The 24626-nt window shown below is 41.3% G+C and overlaps 1 protein-coding gene across 4 annotated transcripts in view; it reads right to left on the bottom strand.

Annotated features, from left to right (window-relative positions):
* The window catches only part of LOC143488824 (zinc finger MYM-type protein 4-like), a 49291-nt gene that overhangs the window by 13156 nt on the left and 11509 nt on the right, over positions 1-24626 (bottom strand). For 2 of the 4 annotated variants that reach the window (XM_076987748.1, XM_076987751.1), the window contains exons 3-24: positions 23015-24224; positions 21735-21786; positions 20975-21187; positions 20630-20685; positions 19778-19939; positions 19483-19552; positions 17594-17987; positions 17148-17310; positions 8348-8554; positions 8012-8159; positions 7632-7747; positions 2962-3099; positions 2725-2838; positions 2218-2368; positions 1897-2069; positions 1526-1670; positions 1173-1286; positions 1034-1077; positions 813-957; positions 506-636; positions 303-420; positions 50-217 (exon numbers count right to left, since the gene is read on the bottom strand). In XM_076987748.1, coding sequence (XP_076843863.1) covers positions 50-217; positions 303-420; positions 506-636; positions 813-957; positions 1034-1077; positions 1173-1286; positions 1526-1670; positions 1897-2069; positions 2218-2368; positions 2725-2838; positions 2962-3099; positions 7632-7747; positions 8012-8159; positions 8348-8554; positions 17148-17310; positions 17594-17987; positions 19483-19552; positions 19778-19939; positions 20630-20685; positions 20975-21187; positions 21735-21786; positions 23015-24224 — 4232 coding nt within the window. Of the gene's footprint in view, positions 1-49; positions 218-302; positions 421-505; positions 640-812; positions 958-1033; positions 1078-1172; positions 1287-1525; positions 1671-1896; positions 2070-2217; positions 2369-2724; positions 2839-2961; positions 3100-7631; positions 7748-8011; positions 8160-8347; positions 8555-17147; positions 17311-17593; positions 17988-19482; positions 19553-19777; positions 19940-20629; positions 20686-20974; positions 21188-21734; positions 21787-23014; positions 24225-24626 lie in introns of all 4 variants that reach the window. The other 2 variants (XM_076987747.1, XM_076987750.1) reach the window with 2 other exon arrangements.

Genomic DNA, 24626 nt, shown 5'->3' with positions numbered 1-24626 from the left:
TCTGGGTATTTGTGTTTGCTAAAGGAACCCTGGACAAAGTACTACTTACCACCAAGTGGGAAGTCCTTTTCTAAGTCTAGCATGCTGGGGGAATCTTCGACCCCAGATGATGGGATTAGTGCCTTAAGGCTGTGTGTAGTTTCTTCAGTGTCTGCCCAACTAAAGGGCGTAGACCTGGCCTCTGATTCCAGGTCCCCACTATAGGTACTTCCATGATCTATATACACAAAAAGGTTCAATTAATCAAAGTGGGAACAGAGCACATATAAAAACTAAGCCAACTGCTAAAAACACTCATATACCTCCTCGGGACACGGGCATGCCTTTGGGCTTGTCCGTGTCTTCATCTTCCACCGAGCTTTGAGAGGGCACACTGCCTTTGGTGTCCTCAGAGGCCGGAACCGGCACGGGCACCGGCAGCTGTGGCAATGACACATGGGAAATAGGTCATGACGACAGACGATGCGCAGTGTGAACACAAACAAGAGGAGCTGGGATGACGTACAGGCAAAGGGAGTCCCAAGGGAACAGGTGTGTACTGAGTGTACAGGTGCATGGGAAGAGGAATGTAGACAGGCACTGGGACCAGCAGGGGCACCGGAACCAACCTCACTCTCTCTCCATTCTCATCAATCACTGCTGACATAAAGAACAAGAATTTGCCACTCGTTCCTCTCTGCATACACGTCGAGGATAAACAGAACGTGTGTACGGCAGCAGCTCACAAGCCTCTTTTCATGAGCCTAGTCTGGTGCGCTATTGCAAGGAAGTATGCACACAGAACTGAGTCTGTGGAGCATTCTTAGAGTAACCTGTCTCGCCGAGAGGTTTGGGGGGGTCGAGTTCACACTGGACGCCTCGCTCTTCTATGATGGGCTTGCACATGAGGGCTTTGTTCTTCAGCGTGCGCCGGTGACAAGCGCCTACGTGCGCCGCTGCCTCCGTCTGCGTGCTGGCCTGGGGGCACGTGACCAAACCACGTCAGTTATTCTGCAGCGGTCCTTAAGCCACACATTCTGCTGGTTATACTCACGTCTCCGATGATCTTTGAGCTGCAATTAGAGGTAGGAAGTGCACCTGCAAACACAATTACAGATTAAATGTCGAACAATCTTTCCCAGTAATATTAGTACTTAATGGCAGGTTTTAATATTTATGGGCACCAAGACTACCTGTGAGAGCAGTGTTAGCAGCTAGAGCAGAGGCCAGGGACACAACCCCACCGATGACTGGCATGTCTTTAGAGAGAGAGAGAGCAGCTTGGGCTTCAGGGACTGATGTTATACCTGCAGTGATGTGGAAGGAGAAGGACATGAACTGGGTGAGTGAGGGTGGATTAATTAATATGAGTCAGTGAAGTCATTTCTCTCACCTCTCCTTGTTTAATTCAGTTATTATAATGATGACTCCTGACATGACAATGAGGACTTAATCATTGACCGAGGGAGGGGGAGACGGCACTGGCCAGATGGTGGGACACGCACAGACACGTTAAACATACATCGCGCTGTTTTGGTAACAGTACCGTTGCTGTAAGGCTGGTCTGGATTGATGCACTTGGAACAGAACTGCAGAAGACATTGCAGGTTGCAGAAGTGGTGGACTGTGTCAGCCCATTTAAGGCTCTGGTTCAGCGCCCCCTGGGTCTTACAACTGTAGCACTTCCCCATCTGGGGACACAAGGGTGGTGCCTACCGTCACACACAGCAAAGTCCAGCAGCACACGACGACAACGGCAAGGACAACAGTACGACGACAATAAAATACCATGTGCAATGTGTCCAATATTTAACCTTAGGTAAGAAAGGTGTTAAATGTCTTTTTGATGACGTTTTAGTACTGTTTGCTATGTCATTAGCACCCAGAAATGAGAAAAGCACCGTGTTGGTCTCTGACCTCGTAGAAGAGCACGGTGTACAGGGACATGCACTCCTCGGTGCAGAACTCCTCCAGCTTCCCGCCGAAGTGGTTCTGGATGGTGCTGTGGGTCATGTTGCAGCAGTAAGCACAAATCCTACACTGGCCCCCGTGCTGCTTGGCGAGGTCATGCTTGAAAAGCAGTTTGCAGCCTATTACAGAGAGGGAGCAGCGTTAGAAAGTGCAGCGGAGCTGTAATCGGAGCGGGAGAACCAAGGCTGACTTAAAGCAGCTTTGAAATCGTGGACTGCGTAACAGACGGCAACACGATGATGGCGTGCGCTCCGAGGAGAAACTCGCCTTCACAGCAAAAGGGGCGGGGCTGGTGCTGGTAGAGGCAGACGTCCTTCATCACCTTCTCCTGCTTACAATACTCACACACCGCTTTCACGTCTTTCTCCCTCTTGTAAGCGTCGCAGCACATGCGGGAGCAGAAAAGCCCTGTGTGATTCTGACGGGGGGCACAACAGATAATCAGAATACTTTATTAATCCCAGGGGGAAATTGCTTTTGTTACAGTGCCACCATTTGCAAATTATTTTAATAAAACACCTCTATAAAATATAAAAATATGTACAAATAATAAAGAATAAACATCCTAATATTGAATTTAAAATAAAATGTAAGTAGGTATTGCACATATGTAATAAAATAAAGAATAAACATCCTAATATTGAATTTAAAATAAAATGTAAAATAAGAAACACGAGGCCACTTCACGTACATGTTGAGTACACAAGTGTGAAAACGTTCAATCATGTTTTAATAAGGAAACATACACACAGCATCACTAATAGACAAACTAACCTTAAACTGCAAGACTTCGGGTTTGGAGCTGAACTGTCCCTGGCACTGTTTGCAGGTCAGTTTAATGGTGCCATATGTTGAGGGGGGACCGTTTGGCTGCGTCTTCTGGCTGTCCTGTGGGTTCACCAGGCCAGACGCAGGCCCATATGGTGGGAGAGAAGTTTGTTTCAGTGTAGGCACAAAAGTTAGAGGAGCATTCTGGCTTGGTGTGGATGTATACATAGAAGGGTTGTGTACATGTGTGGATGCGTGAAGGGGGGCAGAGGGCCGGTGGACGGCCATGGGGTGGGGGGGTCCCTGGGAGGATATGGCTGGGGCAGAGGCAGGAGCTGCTCCGTTCATGTGTGTTGGGGGTACAACGCGGTTCAGCCTGTCCTGGAGACATACAAATAAAGATTCATTACCATTTTTTAGAAAAATCAGCAAACCTGTCTTCAGACAAAAACTACAAGTGGCACGATACCATTTTCCTGTATGAACCAGACGCCAATATTTTTTGACATCTGATTTTTTGAATGCATTCAAATGTCACCCGATATTGATATCAATAACTTTTTTCCAATTATAAACCATTGTAAAGCTGTTATTCAGTTTGGGATCATTGTTTTGTGTGCTTTATACACTATATTGCCATAAGTATTCTTCCACCCATACAATTAATTGGATTCAGGTGTTCCCATATATTCCATGGTCACAGGTGTATAAAGCCAAACACCTAGGCATGCAGATTTCTCCGACAAAAATTTGTGAAACAATGAGTCCCCTCTTGAGAGTTGAGTGAATTCTAGCATGGTAATGTGACAGGATGCCACCTGTGCAAGTCCAGTTGTGAATTTTCCTCGCTATTAATATTTCAGTCAGCTGTCAGTGGTATTATAACAAAGTGGATACATTTGGGAACGGCAGGAACTCTGCTGAAGTGGTAGGCGGGGTTAGCCACGTGGGGGGGGGGGGGGGGGTCAACTTTCTGCAGTCAATTGCTACAGACCTCCAAACTTTACATGGCCTTCAGATTAACAGTACGTAGGAGATCTTCATGGAACCTGATCTCAACTTAAGGCAAATTTAACTTTATGCTGTTTAGAACCTGCAGGCTAAAAGCCAACAGTAGTTTTTCCCTCACGCAGTTCTCATATCAAGTCCTAGTTCAGCTACCTTGTTCTCTTTTCTCGGATACCCAATTTCCTTTATTTCATGGCCAAATTGGAAACATCATTGTTTTTTAAAGAACGGATTAACAAACAAATCACTGTTGGCCATTTTATCTTATTAAATGCGCTCAATTGAAAGCAGGTAGCCTTTTCCACACAACACATGTGTTTGAGTTAGGGTTGCAGCGGTAACCGGTTTCACGGTATACCACGGTATTAAAATGCACGGTTATCACGCGCGGTCGATTCGCGAGGTCGTACACCTCTCGAATTTTGTAACTTTGCGCACGCCGCGCCTCAGTGCAATGAACAAAGTTATATTTGCAGGGTTCATACATCTGTACAAGGTGGAATTAAAGCACTTGTACATCACTTTAAAGGTCTGTTTCAATATTTCCCAGCACCTTAAACTTAATAAAGTTAAATATTTATTAGGGGTGTATTCAACTAAGGATTTTCATAGTCGAATCTGATTCGTCAGCCTTTCCCTTTAGTCGACTAATAGTCGAATCAGGTTTATTTTTATTTTTTTTTATTTAGAGCACCTTAAACGGGATCCCGTTCTCATTCAGGACTTTTTTCCTCTTCAAAGTAAAAACCTAAAACACTCAGATAAATGAATAAACACGGTAGGTTGACTTTATTCAGCTTTTATTTATTTACTTATTTCGAGACAAACCGCGACGAGACGCGATGACGACCGAAACGACAAACGGCTGAACTGTTTTTTTCGCCTTACGCGTTTTAAATGGTATGCCATCTTGGTTGTTGTCGTGCGAAATGAAAGACGTTGATGACATAACTTGCACTTTACTTTGTTTGATTCATCTTTATCTTTTTCAAAATACTTTTGTAGTTTTTTTGTAGCCATTATAATCTCGGCAGATGCTGCGTATTCTGTAGCGTGTTCAGCTCCGCTCGTTTGGATTGTGCAACTGCAGGGTGTGATTTATGAATGTGTAGTAAGGAAGATGCCTATTGTTAATGGGCAAACATCATTTTTAAATATTAACAGAAATTAGGATAATTTTATTTGACAAAAGGCTATATATAACGAAAACAAAGACATTTCATGTAACAACTAATGCTTAGCTGCATCCTTGGGCACCCCCATGCAGTTAGAATGGTACATTCGACTATGCCGTTCATAGTCGACTAGGGGGTATAGTCGACTATAGTCGAATCAGCGACTATTGCAGGTCACCCCTAATATTTATACATATACTCGAAATAATTCGCTTTTTCATCACATTATTTAATGGTTGTTTATTTTCAAAACGCCCAATCTTAACGTCTTCACGTTCTCTCATGTTTCGTCCTGGAATTACAAGAGGCTCGTATTTGTTAACGTAATACAAAAGAACTGTGCGGAGTCGTGCGCTACGGTCACTAGTGAAAAGAATAAACCTAGCTTTTTATGGTCCTTGCTTTCACTGGATGTGAAAGACGCCATTAATTTACATGCGTTCATTTTCAAATTCTAACGTGCCTGTTTTTCATATGTTAAAGTGTGAAAGCCTTAAAATAGAAATCTCTATTGTGAGGGTCATGTCAGAAATAAATCCTCTCTTTCTGCAGTATCTGGTTATATTCTAACTTGGCAGTACAACGGACGTTTACAACAGTTGTTGATCAGACACTGACCCAGGCTGAGTTTATCAGATATTAAATAATTTAAACTTAAATAATTGTACTGAAATCCATGATTTAGGTTTCTCTAATTTTGCAGTATTTATATAAACATGTTTACAGCTTATTTTTTTAAAGGAGACATTTTGTATACAATAGTTGCAGGGTTCTACAATAAATAGTTAATTGAACAAAAAAAAACTTGTTGTAATTTCTTTAAGGGTCAGTGTATCGTTTAATAATATACAAACTAATTGTGATACCGTGATAACCGTGATACCGCGGTATTTTCTGAGACGGTTATCATACCATGAAAATCTCATACCGTTGCAACCCTAGTTTGAGTGCATGGGTATTTGCATTTAAACTTTACCGTTTTCTTCCTATTAATGATTACAAACGTTTTAGTCAAACTCTGCTTGCTCAAACTGGCCCAGCTGTTATCGTGTGACCTGCTCTACATAACCTGAGTGTGATCATGTGACCTGCTCTACCTAACCTGAGTGTGATCGTGTGACCTGCTCTACCTAACCCGAGTGTGATCGTGTGACCTGCTCTACCTAACCCGAGTGTGATCGTGTGACCTGCTCTACCTAACCCGAGTGTGATCGTGTGACCTGCTCTACCTAACCCGAGTGTGATCGTGTGACCTGCTCTACCTAACCCGAGTGTTGTGACCTGCTCTACCTAACCCGAGTGTTGTGACCTGCTCTACCTAACCCGAGTGTTGTGACCTGCTCTACCTAACCTGAGTGTTGTGACCTGCTCTACCTAACCTGAGTGTTGTGACCTGCTCTACCTAACCTGAGTGTGATCGTGTGACCTGCTCTACCTAACCTGAGTGTGATCGTGTGACCTGCTCTACCTAACCTGAGTGTGATCGTGTGACCTGCTCTACCTAACCTGAGTGAGATCGTGTGACCTGCTCTACCTAACCTGAGTGTTGTGACCTGCTCTACCTAACCTGAGTGTGATCGTGTGACCTGCTCTACCTAACCTGGGTGTGATCGTGTGACCTGCTCTACCTAACCTGGGTGTGATCGTGTGACCTGCTCTACCTAACCTGGGTGTGATCGTGTGACCTGCTCTACCAAACCTGGGTGTGATTGTGTGACCTGCTCTACCTAACCTGAGTGTTGTGACCTACTCTACCTAACCTGAGTGTGATCGTGTGACCTGCTCTACCTAACCCGAGTGTGATCGTGTGACCTGCTCTACCTAACCTGAGTGTGATCGTGTGACCTGCTCTACCTAACCTGAGTGAGATCGTGTGACCTGCTCTACCTAACCTGAGTGTTGTGACCTGCTCTACCTAACCTGACTTATCACATAGTATGTGTTCGAAATAGCTTACTACATACTACTGGCGTACTGCTTGGGCCTAATATCAGTATGCAGCATGCGAATAAAAATTATTTTTCCAGTACGCGAAACGTCCCCGGATGACATACTACTTCTGCAAAATATTCCAGTACGTGAACAGAGCTATCTTCGTGGTGTACTGCATCCCATCATGCAATACTATGTTCACGTGACCCGGTAGTATGCTTTGCTTTTTTTGCATACTGGAAACTGTAGTGCATACTACTACAAGGACCAGTACGCAGTATCCAGTATATACTGAGTGCAGTATGCAGTATGTGGTAGGCCAATTTGAACACAGCCATGCTGTGCTCTGCTGTGCAGCACTCCTATGGACACTCCCCCTTGTCTTTTGGAGATAATGTTTCTCACAAAGTTAAAGAAATTTCTAATTAATCTTTAACAATGAGCTATTAACAGTGTATTAAGCAAACAAAGCATAATACAATATGGGCCTATAGAGTGTGTTTAAAGTGTGTTATACTCATGAGATGAAACAGTAAAGAAGCAGTCTTAGAGAGAGGGAAAACAAACACTAGACCTTCCTGCTCCACACTGAAGGCAAACACACACCACTCAACTCCCACTCAACTCCCACTCAACTCCCACTCAACTCCCACTCAACTCCCACTCCCATTCTATAGTTTGGCCAGACCAACCAATCAACCATCAACAAAAGCTGTGCAAACACACGTAACAGATACAGAGATGACAAGCCCAACTGCATGGCATCTAAAGCACACTCGCGTGCTTCGCATGACTTACCTGAAACCTGCCAACACACTCATATGAGCAGAAGTTCCGGATGGATCCATCGGGCATGGCCAGGTGATACTGAGGAACAGCTAATTTCTGGCAGTTTGTGCATGGGAATGAAGCACCTGTTTCACAAGCACAATGTACAGCTTTTCCAAATCACTTCAATCACATCATTCCAATCACAAAAGACAAAAACTAAATATTTCGTGTCACCCAACATGGGCATGTACATTTGACAGGGTTGCAGTTCCTTTACGGTACACCAAGTAAAAGTGACATTAAGCGATTTAACCTAACAGTCATTATTTTTAAATAAGTCCTGCAGTACAGAACAACCCCATTTACTCCCAAACTGCGCTAGAAGCTGAAAAAAGGGTCAGATCTACCTGACAATGTGCGTGATGCCTGGCTGTTGGTCAAACATCTCGAGGAGCAAAAGAATTCAACCACTCCCTGTGTGTTTGTGCCCTCCAACATCTGGTCCACAGCTTTAAACTCGTTACAGTAGGGACAGTGGACTTTCTCACCACTTTTCTGTGAGGTTCAGCGAAAACACAGTGAGCTAAGGACTTGCTTTACATTTGATTAAGGGGAAAAAAGCACAACACGGGTATTGATTTGATAATCTAGAGACAGAATAAATGTAAGTCATAAACATGACATGAACAAACATCTATAAGCAAGTGTGAGCGCAGCGCCCCGGGGCCAGAACTTCTGCGGACCTGTTTGAAAGCACTGATGCAGACGGGGCTGCAGAACTTCTTCACCACGTCCTCTATCTGAGCCAGGTGGTAGTTGCCCGTGACAGTGCAGCTGCCGCAGCTCTCGCAACAACTCATGGAGAGACGCTTGGAGGAACGGAAACGGGAGAAACAGTCATCGCTGCAGAGACGGTGCAGAAAGCCCTGATAGATCACCTCGTGTTGGATCTGGGAGAGAGGGAGGGAGGAGGAGAGAGGGAGAGAGAGAGAGAGAGAAAAGGGAGAGAGGCAGGAGAGAGAAAAAAGGCAGGAGAGAGGGGGCACAGAAGATAGAGACATGGGGGGTGGGAGAATAAGTGTGATTGTGAGAGAAAATGTGCAAATGAATTCATTTCTGTAGGACGAACATTCTTGACCATTTGTTATTCTGCTCTACTCTCCAGTTTTACAGAAGTAATGTGATTATAGCGGATGTTGAGAAAACCTATAAATATCATAGCTACGCAAATGACATTACTAGACATCTCCAAGAAAGAACATGTCATGTCATGGTGCCCCCGCTATGCAAACATATGGCAGTGCACACACTTGAATCATATCAAATTCAATTGGATCATGGCTAACAACTCTCAAACACAACTTCATTACTTCAGTACTCTCTGCTTCAGACCGCTTGCTCATCTCTCTCCATGAAAGCTCAGCTGGATTAGCTTCTTTAAAAAACAAACCAATCACAATGCGAGTACATAAATGGTAATGTAATGATGCACTCAACAATGGCTTCCTTTAAGGCAAGGGTGTTCAAACCTTTTGCAATGAGGGCCAGATTTGGTAAAGTGAAACTGTGTGGGGAGCCGACCATCGAATGTATGCAAATGATCTAATTTGTTTTATAATAAATAAAGAATGGGGGGGAGTGTCTTGTGTTTGCTTAGGAAGTTAGGAAGAGGTGTGGCTGTCTGTTTCTGTGGGATGGGTGGAGGTGTGCTGCTGTTTGCTTGTGTGTGGTTTTTTTTTTTTGGGGGGGGGGGGGGGGTGTCTGTGTGCGAGCTCTACTGCCATCTTGTGGTGAAAAACAAAAATAAAGTGGGTGCTGGCAGGCAGGTGGCATATTAATGATTTTATGAAATAGGCTGTGGGTTGGTGGAGATTTGAATGTGGGCCGGATCTGCTCCACGGACTGGTCTCTGGACATGCCTGCTTTAAAGGGCTGCATTCAAGACACGAAGAGGGACAAAGACAGTGACAAAGAACAGAATAACTCAACGTATGAATAATAATAATAATAATAATAATAATAATCACAAACCAACAGAATGCTTACAAGATTGCTACGCTGAAAGGCTTTTTTATACGTAGTATCTCCACCATATGTTATTTTTAATGAGCAGTGTTGGGAACGTTACTTAAAAAAAGTAATTAGTTATAGTTACTCACTACATGTTCGAAAAAGTAACCGAGTTAGTAACTGAATTACTCTATAATAAAAGTAACTCGTTACCAGGGAAAGTAACTATTTGCATTACAGTTAAAAAAGTTATATGCCAATGAATAAGGATTTTTTGAAAAAGCAGTTTTCACAGTCAGTTGAAATGAGTAGATCAGAAAGGTATTTAACTTTTGATATTTATTGCACATCAACAGACCAGTGCAGGATAAAATCCTTAAAAATTTTAAAAAATATAACTTTAAAAAAGTAAACAGTTACACTATATAAAGTGCATTTACATCTATCAAATTAAATTAAATTCTCTCAACCTGAGACAACTGGTTTGTTCACAACAGAAGTAAACTTAACAATAAAACTATTAAAACTATTCTTAATTAAATAAATCAAATACCCAGTCTGGTAGACATTCAGGAACTTCAAGTATTTTCTTAAATAATGTTTATATCGCCACATTGAAAATGCTATTTTCTCTTCTGCTTGCTCCTGACTTGCCATATCTGCTTTTTCTCCGTGTGTCATGTGTCACTGGGGTGCCGTCGGCATGCGTGTAACAACACTGGCTCCGATTGGCTACCATGACGCTGCCTTAAGCCTGCTTTATACCTCCGGACACGGACGAATTTCGTCCGTCCGTACCAAACGTAGCCTCCGTAGGGGGCCACTATACCTCTTTCCAGTTCCAACGTTATGATTTTTTAAAATACATCCTCTAGAGGGCAGTATAGTCAAATTTCCGGCACCGGCGCACCAGCAGTCTCCTCCCAGCTGTTTTTGCATCGCTGTTTATCGCGATGACCTGGGTCCGAAAGGGTCCGTATCCGTAATTACCGTAGGGTGTGAATGGGCCTTTAGCCAATTGCTTACTGTTAAGTTAAACAGGTGTTACACCGAGAACTGTGACCTATCGAGATCTGTTTCTCCTCACTAGCCTGGGCAGGCGTCTGCTCGGATTACTGTTAGTATATCAATATATAGTAAACGCACCGCTTATAATGACCAGTAACGTCAACGGCATTGTAACGACAGGAAAAGTAATTAATTATATTATCCCGTTACTGACAAAATGACACAGTTACCTAACGCCGTTATTTTTAATGAGTGACACACTAAATATAGAAAAATAAAAAACAGATTTGATATAGCAGCATCATGGATAAGAAGCTGGTGCCAAAAACAAGATTCAATTATTATATTAAAACTAGGGGTGACCTGCAATAGTCGCTGATTCGACTATAGTCGACTATACCCCCTAGTCGACTATGAACGTCATAGTCGAATGTACCATTCTAACTGCATGGGGGTGCCCAAGGATGCAGCTAAGCATTAGTTGTTACATGAAATGTCTTTGTTTTCGTTATATATAGCCTTTTGTCAAATAAAATTATCCTAATTTCTGTTAATAAATATTTTAAAATGATGTTTGCGCATTAACAATAGGCATCTTCCTTACTACACATTAATAAATCACACCCTGCTGTTGCACAATCCAAACGAGCGGAGCTGAACACGCTACAGAATATGCAGCATCTGCCGAGATTATAATGGCTACTAAAAAAACTTCAAAAGTATTTTGAAAAACAAAGATGAATCAAACAAGTAAAGTGCAAGTTATGTCATCAACGTCATCAACGCACAACAACAACCAACATGGCATACCATTTTTCGTAAGGCGAAAAAAAAAAACGTTTGTCGTTTCAGTCGTATCGTCTCTTCGCGGTGCTTCTCGGCAAGTAGGCCTATAAACATTTTTTGTTGTTGTTTGCTTTTAAATAGGGATGCACCGAAATGAAAATTCTTAGCCGAAACCGAAAACCGAAAATGAGGAAACCAAGGCCGAAAGCCGAAAACCGAAACACCGAAATACATTATGCCAATTATTAGCAGGTCTCTCAAGTCTCACGCATTGAGCGTGTGACACACGCATTTGACCGTCTTCACACGCTCACACGCCACACCTCCGATTTCACACGGCGAGAAAAAAAATCTAGTTTATTTACCTCCGATCCATATCTATGTATTTTATACGAGTTAAATTTTATTATAACTGACTGGCCTGAAAGATAAATATAAATTCTCGCATAAAAACGTGACGTGAGTTGCAACAACATTAAACAGCTCAGGTAAACACGCTTCTGAGAAATGTCGTCTGCTTGGCAAAACATAACGGGGCTCAATGTGCTCTATTAGCCTACGAAATCCCACATCCTCTACGACAGAGAACGGCTGATCGTCTAAGGCAACGAGTTCCATAATTTTTGGTGTAATGTCCTTTGCCTTGGCGCCATCACTGAAACTTTTTTGCTTTCTGCATCACTGAAACTTTTTTGCTTTTGAAACTTTTTTTAATCCAAATAAGCACGTGCAGGTGGCGATTTTTGCTTGCGTCATCACAACACATCGTTTCGGCCGTGTTGTTTCGGTGATGAAAGTATTTCGGCCGAAAACCGAAAATGCAAATTTAAGCCATTTCGGCCGAAAATTTTCGGTGGCCGAATTTTCGGTGCATCCCTACTTTTAAACCCCGTTACTTGAACCTTTCCTTGTATTTTTTTTTGCTGTTGTATGGCAATTTTTTTATACTTTCAGGCAGGCATATTTTAAATATTTTTGACATTTTGCACAATGCCTGTCTGACAGTTCGATATGCGCACTGACGGTTAATGTTCTCTAACGTTTCATAAAAAAATAAATAAGTAAATAAATAAAAGCTGAATAAAGCCAACCTACCGTGTTTATTCATTTATCTGAGTGTTTTAGGTTTTTACTTTGAAGAGCAAAAAGGTCCTGAATGAGAACGGGATCCTGTTTAAGGTGCTCTAAAAAAAATAATAATAATAAACCCAATTCGATTATTAGTCGACTAAAGGGAAAAGCTGACGAATCAGATTCGACTATGAAAATCCTTAGTTGAATACACCCCTAATTAAAACTTTTTTTTGTTTTTTGTTTGTTTTGTTGGTGTTTCACCTTGTGTAAGCATGGCATGTCATGACTTACACTAGTCTAGTGTTACCTGCTATGCTAGTGTCTTTATTATAGCTGTTCATTTAAATTATGATGTTAATTTTGTTATTTTTTGTCGTTAATTTTTGTGTGTTGAAAAATGTAATTTGCTACAACTAATCTAGCGAGCCTTGAAACGGTCCTTTTAATTACTTCTCCAGTTACGCTTCCCAAACGTTTTGTCAAGTCTGCTTCTATTTGCCTTGTAATTGTCAGTCATGTGGTGTAAGTTGCATAGAGCTGTTTAGTGGGTAATACAGGCTATGATGAAGTTAACCAACATCCCTCACCTGACACACACATTTCCCTTCTGTTAACACACCATTAAGGTCACACAATCAGTGATGGCTTAGTTACCTTGAAAAAGTATTACTGATTACTCCTTTAAAAAGTAACTTAGTTAGGTTACATATTACTTGATTTTAAAAGTAACTACATTAGATTACAAGTTACTTTAGTAGTTACATTCAAAAACGAAATGAGTTTTTCCAATACTCACTTTATTGGAAGCAGTGTTGTATAAAGTAATCAAGACCCATACTTGAGTAAAAGTACAAGTACTCTATCAAAACATTGACTTGAGTAGAAGTTGAAGTGTTCTTTAAAAACTTTACTTAAGCAGAAGTACAGAAGTATTCAGCATTTTTTGTACTTAAGTATTGCAAGTAGTTTAGTCTAAAATGTATTACTCAAGTACTGAAAGTAAAAAGTACAAGTATTGTGTTTTGAATTAATTAAAGAAAGCCATCAAAGTTTGATTATCAATAGTTTTTGGGTCATTCCAGGATTTTGGTACATTTCAGGGGTGGTAACTTCTGAAAATTTGATCTTCAATTTGATCATTTAAAATCATATAGTTATAATCTACAGGTTATAAACTATCAAAAAGTTTGATTCGTCAATCTCAGATATGGAAGAAGTTTTTTCTTTATTAGATTGGTGTGCAGTAAATTGGTATGCAGTAACAGGGTTGCGACTAACAGGGTTGCAAATTTAGGCTAAGTTGTGGTCTTCCCCAGGAACAGATGCTCACTGTAAAATTTAGCTATGTATACAAGATCAAGGACAAATATGGTTATATAAGTATATAAAGTAAATTTTGACTCTACTCAATATTAGTCTTACAATATGAGGAACAGGGTTGCATTCACTGAGTGACACACACAACTTGGACAAACATATTTGGAAAAAAAACCTTGAAAATTGTTAGAGCACTTACCATTTTTCTTGCCATGTGGGCAGGAAATGTCCTTGTGATGCAAATTCCTTTGTGCTAGTACACAAATATTTTTAACCCTTTCTCTGCCAGATAAAATTCCTTATGGTAACAGGGTTGCGCGCATGTTGTGGGACACAACTTAATAGTGTAAAAACTGTGACATGCAATACAATGTAGACCAAATAAGTTGTTTTCATAAGTAAAGGAGATGCATTTCAACAATATACAAGAGGAAGTAATTTATTTAGAGCTTATTTTAATTGTTAAATTTGGCAAAGGAGTTGGTCACCCAATGTGTGGGACAAGAGAAAATGGCCATTTTTTGAGGTGGTTCAAAGGTATTCGGTCTTTTGAATAATATCTAAGGCGCTTATTTTTCCACCAAATTTTACAGTTTGTCTTATAACAAGTACAATGTTTAAAAAAAAAATAGTCATTTAGATATTTTGGATATGTACATTTGAAATTTAAGTGGTGGGACAGGAAATGTACCAAAATCCTGGAATGACCCTTTTATATATCACTTACAAATCAAAGATGTCAAAGATCACAAATACAAGTGTTCTGTATGTACTTAAAAAACTGGGGTTAATGCCTCGTACACAAAAAACAGATAACCTATGTCCTACTATGTCGTAGGTTTGACGCAGAAGTACAAATTCGCCTTAATTTAGCTGAGAAAATGAGGTGTATTTTGGACGTAAAATCCGTCCGTCGGATTCTAAGGGTGAGCCTACTGCCCTGCGTTTACCCTCATTAAATGCCCTTACCCTATAAAAACACTACACTATAAAAATGGACACATGATTAGTCAGCACGTCGCCTTTATTGCCAGCTAATGTTAAGTGAATTCTGCAGCACGCCATGAACATAATTAGGTTAGTTAGCTAAGTTATCTAACCTAACTAGTGCTTACTGCGCTCTGTTACCAAACACGGTACCATCTCTTTTAATGAGATAAAAAGCGAATTATTTGGAATAATTTCGAATATATGTGTATTTGTATAAATATGTAAATTAAGCTGAAGGTGCTGGAAAATACAGAAAATGGACCTTCAAAGTGCTGTACAAGTGCATGAATTCTACCTTGTAACTTCGCACGCACAAAAATCAAGTGGTGCACGACATCGCAACGCGACCGCGCGCGTGGTCAACGCGCATGGGCGGAGCCGCTGCGATTGCGTCATTTTTGCCGTGCGGACCCTTGCGGCAGTCACGACGTGTCAAGTGAACCTAGATTACGAAGCTCAAGTGTTCAGTTAAGGCAGCAGCAGAGGAAACAAGACTCGACCGGAGAATGCGCAGTTTTCTCATAAGACAGCCTGATCGCTTGACACGGTGACAGCGCCAGCTAACATTATAATTGTAACGAGTAACTATACAGCACGTAAAAAATGTATCGGAGTAAAAGTACTAAACTGATGGAAAATATGTACTGAAGTAAAAGTGGAAGTAGGAGAAAATAATACTCCAGTAAAGTACAGATACAGCATTTTAGTACTTAAGTACAGTAGCGAAGTAGTTCTACTTCGTTACTATAAAACTCTGATTGGAAGTGCATTTTTAACAGTAACAATGTAACTCCTGACATTTAAATAATGTATGTCCTGACATCAATTTTGTGTTGCTGCGCGGTATTATTTTGTAACATTTGTAAATGTAATACAAACGAACTATTCAGTTAGACAGCTATTTGTTTTGAAATAAGATACCATTACAATTTCAAGCATTTTTAAGTACGGTAAAATTTAACTTTTCAAAAATGGAACACAGTGCAACATTAAAATTGATCAGGTAAATGTTCCTTCCCCTGTTTTTGAGGAGTATTTCTTTACACTATCACATATCGTTATGGAGAACACTGCACAGAATGATGTGAACGCTCTCACAGGTTCGCACGCAGCGTGCGGAGTCGAGCACTACGGTCAGACGCAAAAGTAGAGCTGAGCCAAGAAGAAAGCAAAAAATATATATTTTTACTAAGGAAATTTAAAATAGTAATGCACAGTTACTTGGATAAGTAACTTTAATCTGATTACTGGACTGGAAATAGTAACTTGTTATATTACTTGTTACTGAAAAAAGTGGTAAGATTAGAGAAATACTATTACTGCTAAAGCTAAACTTGCTGTGCATTAAAATTGTCAAGAGGTTATGTGAGGTGGGTTATAGAGATTATGTCCCTCTGTGGTTTGGATGACCACATGACCAGAGGAGCAGCCTATTAAAGGAGGGACAACCACTTTCTCTCTGATCATGTTGGGCAGTGCAGTTAGAATGTAGGTCAGTTTTTAGGGCATGTTGGAGCATTAAACTGTAATTTCCTTTCTACAGAGAAAAAACTTTCCTGGGGATGAGACTGACTGAGCGACACATGAACTCAGGGGTGTATTGTTGGGGGGGGGGACTTCTCAAGGAAGTACTAGAGCAGGGGTCGGCAACCCTTGAGACATGGAGTGCCAGCTTTAACATTTCTAGTAAATGAGTGTGCCACTATCAACAAATAAAATTGGAGCCGGGGGGGGGGGGGTCCAATTTTATTATACTACCACATATCGTTTCGGAGAACACTGCACAGAATGTGACGCGTCAAGTATAAATGCCTCCGCCGTTCGCGCAGGTTCACGTGAGGTGTGCGGAGTCGCGTGCTACGGTCACTCGCGAAAGTATGGATTACATCACACGCAGCGTTGTGTGGCCGTTATGGTTATTTATACAAATTTAAACATGGGTCTGTGGCGGGAGCTGAGTGCAGAGCGTTGAAGAGTGATTTCGATTGGAGGATCGTGTTTTTTTTTTTTTGCTGATGCTGGTCCAGCTTGTCGCATGCCAGTGATTATGCCTCAGCGTGCAAACGGTGGCACGCGTGCCATAGGCTGCGACCCCTGTACTAGAGGGTGGTACTTTTGACATGGCAAAAGATCAGGGTTCTACCTGCTCTCCAACTGGCCCAAAGCAACTCAACATATTATGCAGCTTTTATTTAAACAATAAAGGTGTGACAGACTTCAGGACTATTGGTACCAAATATGAAGATACCTACTTTATTTATAAATTTTAGTAAGTTTTTGTCTTAAAGAGCTTCCAAATTACAGAAGTTCTCATCATGGAGATAAAGTGCCTTGAAAACTTAAAATGTTACAGCTTACCTCATTAGGACTACTGCAAATGGAGCATCGAACAGTGCCATCTTGTACAACGCGTTCACTCCTTGATTTGAAGATAGTCAGACAAGCCTGGCTACAAAACTCCTTCAAGGTGTTTGAGGCATCCACTGGAACCGTTATCACATCCTTTGGATTTTCAATCATCCTTATCATGAGAATAAAGTAATTTTGAATACAAGTTAATGACCTCTTAAGAGAAAATGTCACTGCAACTTCAGGGCTACAGATTCTTATGTTTACAATTGGGTCAAAAAGTATCAAACGATAGTTTTTCCTTTTCTCTCCACGTCATAGTAGAAGATAGACAAGGCAAACATTCAGTGAGTTATTACAGTCAAGTCACAGAGGAAAAAAGAAGTGAGAGTTAAGAAAGGAGACAGAGGCAGCAGTTAAAAACAGTCAGAAAGGTAGGCAGGCAGGTTACTCACTTGAGACAGAGATGGCAGGTTTTCTTTTGGGACATATTGATGGTTGGAGGCAGGTTGAATCCAGTGAGGCAGACAGTGGAGCAGAAGAGCTGATTGGAGCCTTTCCTCTGGAATGCGGTTTGGCCCTTCTGCAGAACCTTGGAACAGCCGGAACAGCAGATCTGCACGGAGGCAGCAGGAGGCTGGGCCTGGGGCAGGGGCTGGGCCTGGGCCTGGATCTGAGGCAGGGGCTGAATCTGAGGCAGTGGTTGGAGCTGGTGCAGGGACTGGGGCTGCAGTTGGGCCTGGGGCTGAAGGTGAGGATGCACTTGGACTGGTGCGACCATAGGAGGCACTTTAATAGCTGGTGCTGATTGGCCCAGAGCCAAGAACGGAGACGGCTGTGAGGCTGCAGCTGCAAAACAGTTTCAGCACAAAGACTGTTGTTTCGGCAGGAAGACTGTGCTCTTTCAGAACCACAACTCTGATTCAGATACTGTAATCTGAAAATTTGGTTTACAAAATTCTACCCAGCTATGCAAGAAAATTTCCAAACCTGTGAAATGTTATGTGCTTTACACCACAATTACACACACCAAACCATAACACATCAGTAATTAGATAACGCAGCACAATTATAAAATATCGTCTTCTTGGTTCTCACACCTTTACAGGCATTAGTAAAACGTTCTGAAACTTCAATTTCCTGGATCAGGCATACGACAACCTGCAACAGAACAATGTCCTGGTGTGGTTGCTCTTTCCCTAGGACTGGACTGAACACCTGCAGTAATGCACTCCAGCAGAGCTTCTCTATTAACAGGTGTACACAATCCAAAAAGAAATGAATGTTGCATATCAAGTACTAGCTGCTACTGTGGGGTACAGTGTTAATTTCGTTGATGAATAATTTGTCATAGTTTTCGTCAACGAACTGTTTTTCATGACGAAAACGAGATAACTAAATAAAAACTATACGAATGGATAAAAACGATGACAAAATTAATGGACATTTTCGTCAACGAATAAAAACGAGACGAAAATATTGGCCAGCGACGATGTCCAATCAGACCTGATTTAGTTTTGTGAAAGGTAGGGATAAGTTAAGAAGAGATCCAACCGTAACTACTTTAGCGTACACAGAGAGGCGGGACAAACTGGGTAACCATCCAATCAGTACTAACGTCTTCACATCGCACAGAACCCGGGAAGACCATACTAGCCTGTGAACTATGGTCACTCATGAAATTCAATTTGAAGTTAACTCGACAATGTCAGCAGGGAGAAAGATAAGAGGCGATATATGGATGCATTTCTCCTTTGACTTTCAGAAAAAAAAGACGGTGCTTAAACCATGTGGGACGATGATGCTCCATAACGATAAGTTCAGGTCAATAAAGTTGTTTGGAAATCTGTTTTTGTATATATTGCACATACAAACTATAATATTCTGTAACTGGTTAATAAATGTTTCATTTTCTGTAAGTGTATATAATGACTATTACACCATTTATATTTTAGTCAACTAAATTCTAATGATAATTAGTCGACTAAAACTAGACTAAAACTAAAAACAACTCCAATGACTAAATTATGACTAAAACTAAATGACATTTTATAGTTCATTATAAATTTTAGATATTAAATATTAAATGTCCTGCCTTGTCTTTATTAACAAACAAGTAGTCAAACAAGCAGCTGACTTGAATCCGGTGCTAGACATGGATGTAAAATGTGAATATTTGCATACTGATCTGTCTATCACAGCTAATACCCTTCAAACGACACAATGATGACCCATAAGGACATACGACAAATTTATCAATGATTATGTTTTTAGTCCAGTTTTGCAACATCATCTAATCAGCTTTCACTATACTGTGAATAAGAGTGTATGGTGGAACACTCACCAGAAATGGCATCATCTCCTCTAACCGAGAAGACTGAGCTTATCCTCAGCTCATCTGGGGGAGCCATTGCCTGAAGTCATTAAAAAAGATGGAGAGGTTTAAATAACCTTCCAAGAGTGAAGCTTTAGCAGAACAGCACTGAGAACACCATATCTGAAGCCTCAGGTGAAATATTCTACCACCCAAAACGCACCCGTCTATCACACAAACGAAATAAATACAATGCATGTTTTTGTTTATTTGTTTTTTGTGTAGTTTTGTCTTTTTCCATGGTAATTCTAAAGTTAAACCTCACCTCCTGGTCCCCAATCTCAAGCTCCTGTTTAATCCGTGTGGGATGGGAATGCGCGATCAGAGCTCTGTCATAGCCCTCGTCTATGGGCTCGTCCTTGATCTTCATTAAAGGGGAGTACAGGGTTTCATCTTCATGCCCTCCACCAGAGTCCTGCAGGAATGGCTGGGATAAAATGGACAAAAAAAACAAACCTTTTAACTATGAAGCAGAGTTAGAAAAAAATTTGAATTCAAATATTCAAATAATCAGTATTCCTGTATTCATAAACATCAATTGACGCTAAAGTTTGTCTTACACTACAGCACAATGAGACATCTAGGTACATGTAGGAGTGTGTTTGGCCAAATGTTGTCCTTCATTGCAGTGTGTGGGCGTGTCTGTGCCTGGGCAAAATCCTAATTTTGAGGTAAAGTCCCATAAGCAGTTCGTTCTGAGATGACATTCGGTGAATTCAGACGTGATTTGTCAAGCTGTATCCATCTGTCTGCTTGAGCAGTTCTAAACATTTTCCTCCAACCCTTCTGATCCACAGATCACCATTCCTTGTTCACAGTATCATGAAGACTGGTGTCTCTTTTTTGCTGTATCATTCTCAGCAAACTCTCAGATAGTTGTGTATGAAGAACTCCGGATAACAAGCACAATTTTTTTGGAAATGTTAATTATTACACAACATGTATGACTTTTTGGAACGTACACTGCGTGGGATGGCGGGGGACGTATCTAATAATTGGACGTAACCAATAGATATGGTGATAACAAGCAGACATTTCTGCCTTGCCATGAACACTTAAGCTCCTCTAAATCACTTGCTTCCGCAGTCTGTAACCAGACCTGAAACTTTAAACTTACATTGACTTCAGTTTGTGAAGACCTCTCGCCTATTAGAGAGTGTCGTACGTTTTCACCTAGAAACATACCAAAGAAAACGTGAACAAGCACACACCAGACAACCACATCTGCAGAACAAATAAACCTCCTGTGAGTGCAGACACATACAAATGCTTCCTGAAGTTCATTAAGAGAAAGAAAAAGACACAAAGATAGTATTCTCTGCTCTTGTTTAGTGCAGTTAGCAGGTTAAGGACGCTGCAACGGGAGAAACAGCGCTGTGAGAATGTGCTAGCACCACACCCATTTACATATGAGACAGTGATGTGTCTGAATCTGCTCCTCTGGGGGAGACTCTTTCCTTACGACTTTCGTTGTCGTCTTGCTCGTCACTGTGCCTGCCCTTCACACTTGAGCTGCTATCCATATCGCAGTCTTCTTCATCTGCAGCAATGACGGGGAAGCCATCCAGCTCGTCGTCTTCCACGCCGCGCTGGTGCTGTTCACACGGGCTGCTGGGGTCCACGGGCATGCCATCCAGGCCTGCCATGCGGCCGCCACTGAATTCTTTCACCTGACCTTTCTCAACACATTTGCATAATTTATTCATCAATCCATCCTTATTATCACAAACTGTGTTTCATGGAAAAGAACCGAACACTTACACAGACCAAGTTTCATCAGCTATTAAAAACTCACACTCACATTAAAAACCATATGGGTTTGCCATGCAGAAATGTGTGATAAAAAGATACAGCTAATCTTTAGTTTTGTAATAATAATAATAATAATCTTTATTTGTATAGCACCTTTCATACATACATGCAACTCAAAGTGCTTTACAGTATAAATAAAAAGAAACATTAAAAGGAGATTGTATGGTCTAAGCTTCAAAGTAGAGAATGTGAAAAGCTGTTTAGAACCAAATGTTATCCCATTGTAAGAAGACTAGAAATCCAGCCCACAGACACTTCAGCAGACAGGAACCAAGTCTGATCGTAGTTCTAACTGAACATTTGTGATGCAACATAACACTCTTTCTCCATAGATTTGCTGAGCGGCAATTAAGGGGGAGAAGTTCCAAGCTCCAAAGGTATAAATTACACGACCATATTGGTGTTTTTACCTGATGACTGCTCTAACCACCCAGGATCGTCCTTCACCACAGAGGGGACATGCTGGAATGAAAGGGGACATGCTGGAATGAAAGGTGACATCGTGTACATGGAGAATGTATGCATACATCAGTGGGCTTTCTTTCATAAACAAAAGTCATGTCAAGCACAGTATTCTGGACAAGAGAGTGTAACATCCGGGGTATGATTAAACTGGGAGGGACCGACTTCCACCAAGCAAAGATTCTGCAGTGAAAACTTGCATAGTCATGTTTAAATAGAGATCTGAGTACAAACAGAACACTTATAGTGAAGTTCTAGGTGTACAAAGGCAAAATAAGTGTGTTCCAGTCAAGCAAGTATCTCCCTGCAAAGTGAATACCACAAGGAATTTGGCCATTTTAAAGGAAGTTCAAATCCATAAGGAGTGGAAAAAGTTCAGTATGTAGGAAACTTCAAACTGCGCATGGAGTAACAGAATAACAGTTTATCATTACAGTGGAAGCTGACTGTAAAGTTTAAGCATCAATCATTGTGCTTCTCTGCAAGGAGTTGAGTCAGCTGGCTGATTAATCCAAAAGCAGAGAATTAATGGGACCATCAATTGTGTGTGCGACAGCTATTAATTTTTCATATGGTTTAGCTGAAAAAAATTGAATTACCCTGGTCAAGAAAATGGACAATCCAGCCAGAAAACAAATTTTTCAGTTAACTAACGTTAATTCTCCTGAAGGCCAAAACTAGCTCTAGCAAGTTGTTTAAGCAAAATCTAACAAATTTGTATTGCAAAATATGGGGTTGACATTACATAGTAGAATACTATCATCAAATAATCTTGTTTACTGTCAAGAGAAACAAAGAAATGTGACATGCATCATGTCTTCAGCATGATACACAGCACATTCCGAATAAAGGATCTTAAATCAGCCGTGGTTGCCGTGACCTACCTAAATGTGATTACCGTATTTTCTCGACTATAGAGCGCACCTCAATATAAACCGCGCATACAAAGTTTTTTTTTATTTTTTTTTAAATTATTTTATGGAAAACATTGTATAAGCCGTACCGGGCTAAAATCCGCGGATATCTACTGAACTGAAAACATTTACCCGTACCTGAACATAACGGATTGATCGGTTTCCGAACGGTGCCTGTAGCATAAAAGTGCTGATCAAACAAAACAGAAAAGTTACTGATTTGTTTATTCACCGTCCTCCTGCGCACTGAAACCACTGAAGTCATCTTCTTCAGTGTCGGAGTTGAAGAGCCTCAGAAGAGCTTCGTCACATACCTTTTCTGTGGTGATGTCAGTGCTGCTCTCCACGTGGCTGTCATCATCCCGGGGTGAAGCTGGCTCTGATGCTGTGGTGGCCTTTTCAGGCAGCAGCCCAGCCTTTCGGAACCCACTGATGATGGTAGATTCCTTTACGCTGCTCCACGCAGTTAGTATCCACCGACAGACATTAGAAAATGATGCTTTTTGCATGCGGCCAGTTTTTGTGAAGGATTTATCGCCGCTAGTCTTCCAAGCCTCCCATTCACCCCAGAATGCTGCTTTAAATGCTCTATTCACGCTGATGTCCAGGGGTTGCAAACACTTTGTTGTACCTGCAGGAATCACAGCAGGTATCGAGTTGGTTCTCTTGATGACTGCCATCACTGAATTGGTGATGTGGGCCTTCATACTGTCCAAAACAAGTAGCGCCTTTTTACGGAAAAATCCTCCTGGGCGCTTTCCATAGCACTCCCTTAACCACTCCTTCATTAGACTTTCTAACATCAATCCTTTTTGGTTGACTTTAACCACAATACCCTTCGGGAGTTGGTCTTTCGGCATAGTTTTGCGCTTAAAAATTACCATCGGGGGAAGCTTCTTTCCAGATGCGGTGCAGCCCAGGACACAGGTGAAATGTGTCCTCTCGTGCCCGGTGGTTTTAACCATAATGGATGATGCACTTGTCTTGTTTACAGTCCTGGTCAGAGGCAAATCAAATGTCAGAGGCACTTCATCCATATTTATAATGTTGTCTGGACCTATGGCATTCTCCGCGATCTTTGTTTTAACAAATTGTTGGAAATTTGCAAGTTTGTGCTGGTAGTCCGGGGGGAGTTGCTCACAGAGAGTTGTCTGCATCCTGATGGACAAGCTCTTTCTTTTCATGAATCGAAAACACCAGGACGGTCCTCCATTAAAATCCACTATATTCATGTCACGTGCAAAAGATTTGGCTTTCAGTCGGATTTGCACGGTGGATACACCGTGGCCACATGATCTCTGAGTGTTAATCCAGTCCTCAAGAATATTTTCAAGTTCAGGCCACCTGCTTCTTTGTCCTCTGAAAGCCTTTCTTGTTTTTTGGCATTGACTGAGTTGATCCTGCTGCCGTTTCCAGCGCCGAATCATTGATTCATTCACGCCCAGCTGACGTGCAGCAGCTCTGTTTCCTTCACTCTCTGCCAGATCGATGGCCTTCAACTTAAATTTGGCATTATACGAATTTCTTCATGTGGTTTCCATGATGGTGTGATGAGGGGGTTTGAAAATATGCATGAACAGTGAAAAAAGTACATGAACTCGTGCCTGTTGCTTGCATATGCTAAATGAAAATTAGCACTTTCTTTCTTCTTTGATTTACAACTTTGACCTACCACCTGATTAACTTTATGCTGCGCCCCCTAACGGGTGAAGAAAAATCTACAGAAAAGCCGCACCTCATTATAAACCCCATGGTTCAAAGCGTGGGGGAAAAAGTAGCGGCTTATAGTCAGGAAAATACGGTAGTGTGTAGGGAACAAGGCCACTTGTTAGGGACCATGTAGAATGGAATGTTCTATTTGGTACTGGGTCATTCATTTTAAATTCATTCCACTCAATTCAACTCATTTCTGAATGCACTTCACAC

The sequence above is a fragment of the Brachyhypopomus gauderio genome, unplaced genomic scaffold (genome assembly GCF_052324685.1).
Source record: "Brachyhypopomus gauderio isolate BG-103 unplaced genomic scaffold, BGAUD_0.2 sc56, whole genome shotgun sequence".
In the NCBI taxonomy this organism is placed as follows: Eukaryota; Metazoa; Chordata; class Actinopteri; order Gymnotiformes; family Hypopomidae; genus Brachyhypopomus; species Brachyhypopomus gauderio.
This window is presented reverse-complemented; position numbering and strand designations above follow the sequence as displayed.